The sequence below is a fragment of the Protopterus annectens genome, chromosome 10.part0 (assembly GCF_019279795.1).
Source record: "Protopterus annectens isolate FY-2018-M chromosome 10.part0, PAN1.0, whole genome shotgun sequence".
NCBI lineage: Eukaryota > Metazoa > Chordata > Ceratodontiformes > Protopteridae > Protopterus > Protopterus annectens.
In genome coordinates, this window is record NC_056744.1 from 1,690,524,843 (window position 1) to 1,690,527,410 (window position 2,568).

The window sequence follows — 2,568 nt, forward strand, 5'->3', positions numbered from 1 at the left end:
TGTAGGACATCTGTTTGAGGCCAGTAATCCTCTTTGTGAGGCACTTCTGTGGCCTTTCCAGCTGCTGCAGTTGTCTTGTAAGGTACATTCCAAAAGGGGCATTGTACTCTATCATGGGGCTAATTCAGAAAGAAATAGATCAGAAACGGGCATTTACACCTCACTGGGTTGATTGAACTTGGTAGACAAAGAAAATAAAAATAAATAGATAAAGGAGAGGAAAATTCATCAGTAAAGGGATATTAAATATGAAATGAAAGTTTGGTTTGGGGATAAAAATGGAGTTTATAAATATATATATAACCCACGGTGGTGGTGCTGCAGTAGCGTTGTCGCCTCACAGTAAGACGCTGCCCGGTTCGATTTTCAGCTAGAGCATCTTCTGCGTGGAGACATCCGTGAATGGGCATACCTTAGTTGAAGGTTGTGCGTCAGGTCTGGCAAGCCGGTACGTAAAAATCAACCTATCATTAGTGGACCAGAGTTCCGCTATGGTGACCCCTAACCGGGAAAAAAGCCGAAAGACACAAATATAAATATAAATATATATATATATATATATATATATATATATATATATATATATATATATATATAATTTTCTTAAAATACATGTTTTAGTTGCCTTCTAAGTCAGAATTTACCAGGTATTTCTTAAGTCTGAACATTAAAATTAAAAGCACGTGCTTAAAACTCTGCCATTCCATCTCAGAAAATAAAACATCTGAAGTACATTTTGCATTGCCCCTTTAAATGGAGGCGGTCACTTCCCAACACATTCTACTTCCTGTGCTCTGAAAATGAAACTGTAATGGCTTGTTGCTATTGACATGGCTTGCAGGGTGTGTGCTGTGAGTATCATGTTAATTTGTCAATTTTTCTGAAACTCTATTGATGACTCCAGCTGAATAGGGTCTCTGTTAACAAGATTTTATACAGTGTAACAAAACTTTCCTGTTCTGAGTATAGATGGGAACTTCCCTTTGAAAAGGTCCAGAGTGAATTGAAAGCTGATCAGTATGGTTCAAAGATCCTAGGAACTGAAGCTGCGGCATTCAATGCAGGAAACAGACTGCCAAGACAAAGAAGAGATGCAGAATATGTGTGCTACAAATGGGGGAACAGAGCAGTGCTGTGGGGAGCACAGAAGGGGACTGAAGTTGTTCTGCCAGGAGGATGAGGCCTTTATTTGTGTTCTGTGTGTTCCCAGACATTCATGTCACAGTTTTGTGCTCCTGCATGAGGCAGTCAGTGTGTATAAGGTAAGGGACGATTCATGATGAATGTTAAGTAATTGCTTCTGTCTATGGGGATGAAAAAATTATCCTCTAGAATTTTCAGCCTGGATTTTTTTCTTAGTTAATGAATAGTGTATTCGTATAAAAATTCTGTATTTTCTAACACAAACCAGCTTAGAAAGCGTGATATTAAGTGACATAATAGAAGGTTATGTAGGCTGTAGAAAATGTCCTTTTTTTTTTTTTTTTTTTTGATTACACAACGTTATGCAGCATGACTGATACATAAGTAGGTTCAGAAGCAATGACAAGTTTATTGTCAAGGTAACACAGAAGGTTTTAAGCATGATAGCTTAAATTCAGTGCACCTGTGAAATGAGTGCAAAGTGCTGTGGGAAAATGTTGGCATTAACAAATGAGGAAGGGGGGCAGGGTTTCATCTTATCTGATTAAATAAAGGTATGCAACCATTATGAGGGGGAGCACCAGGAAAGGCTGTGTACAAAGAGGCATGGCCAAACAGAACGAAAACGTTACTATGCCTTATACAAAGAGGCATGGTAAAACAAAACAAAAAAAGTTCTCTTACCTTATTCACATAAACTACTAATGAGCAGTTCTATAAACCTCATATTTCTAATGATGTAGATAATTTGAAGGTAGTTTAGTACACCATGAGAAAATGGTGCATGGTCTAAACCAGACATCTTACATAGAGAATCTCCACGAAGTTTAATAAATATATACATGTATTCTTGAACAAAGGACGTAGAAAAAAACATTTAAGCACCACAGAAGTGGTAGTAGAGTCCCTGTGGTTGCCATATTAAAAACAAAATAAAAGATGTCACAGAACAAGAGGACACAATCTGAAGATACAAACAGCTCAGAGGAGTAAGATGAAGGATTATTTCACAGAAAAGATGATGAATGATAAAGTCTAACTGAGCAAATAGCACTATTAAAACAGTAACTGAGTTTAAAAATGTGGGTTAGACACAAATGAGCTCAGGTTACCTTCATTTCATCAACAGCTCATTTCACTGACAAGCAAATTGGCAAGACCATTTCACTGAATGTTTATTTCACTGACAACTCATTTCATCAACCATGATATATGGCCTGTTCCCCACTGTAATGCAATCGTGGTGTTAGAATATATAGTAAGGGGGTGTGTGGGGGTACAGCCCCCCACATACTTTGGTTTTATATTGTTTTCTGCAAAACAGTTATTCATTGCACTTGTAAAATATACATCTATATAGCTTAAAATGTTTATAATATGTGGGGGGCTATGCCCCCACCCCCCAATGTGGGGGATGTGCCCCCC

General features: G+C 37.8%; 1 protein-coding gene across 1 annotated transcript in view; it reads left to right on the plus strand.

The window, feature by feature from the left end:
- Window positions 1-831: 831 nt before the first annotated feature.
- Window positions 832-2,568, plus strand: part of LOC122813901 (zinc finger protein 436-like) — a 770,947-nt gene continuing 769,210 nt past the window's right edge. Inside the window, exon 1 of the mRNA XM_044086447.1 lies at window positions 832-1,262. Coding sequence (XP_043942382.1) covers window positions 1,059-1,262 — 204 coding nt within the window. The 5' untranslated portion in view covers window positions 832-1,058. The remainder of the gene's footprint in view (window positions 1,263-2,568) is intronic.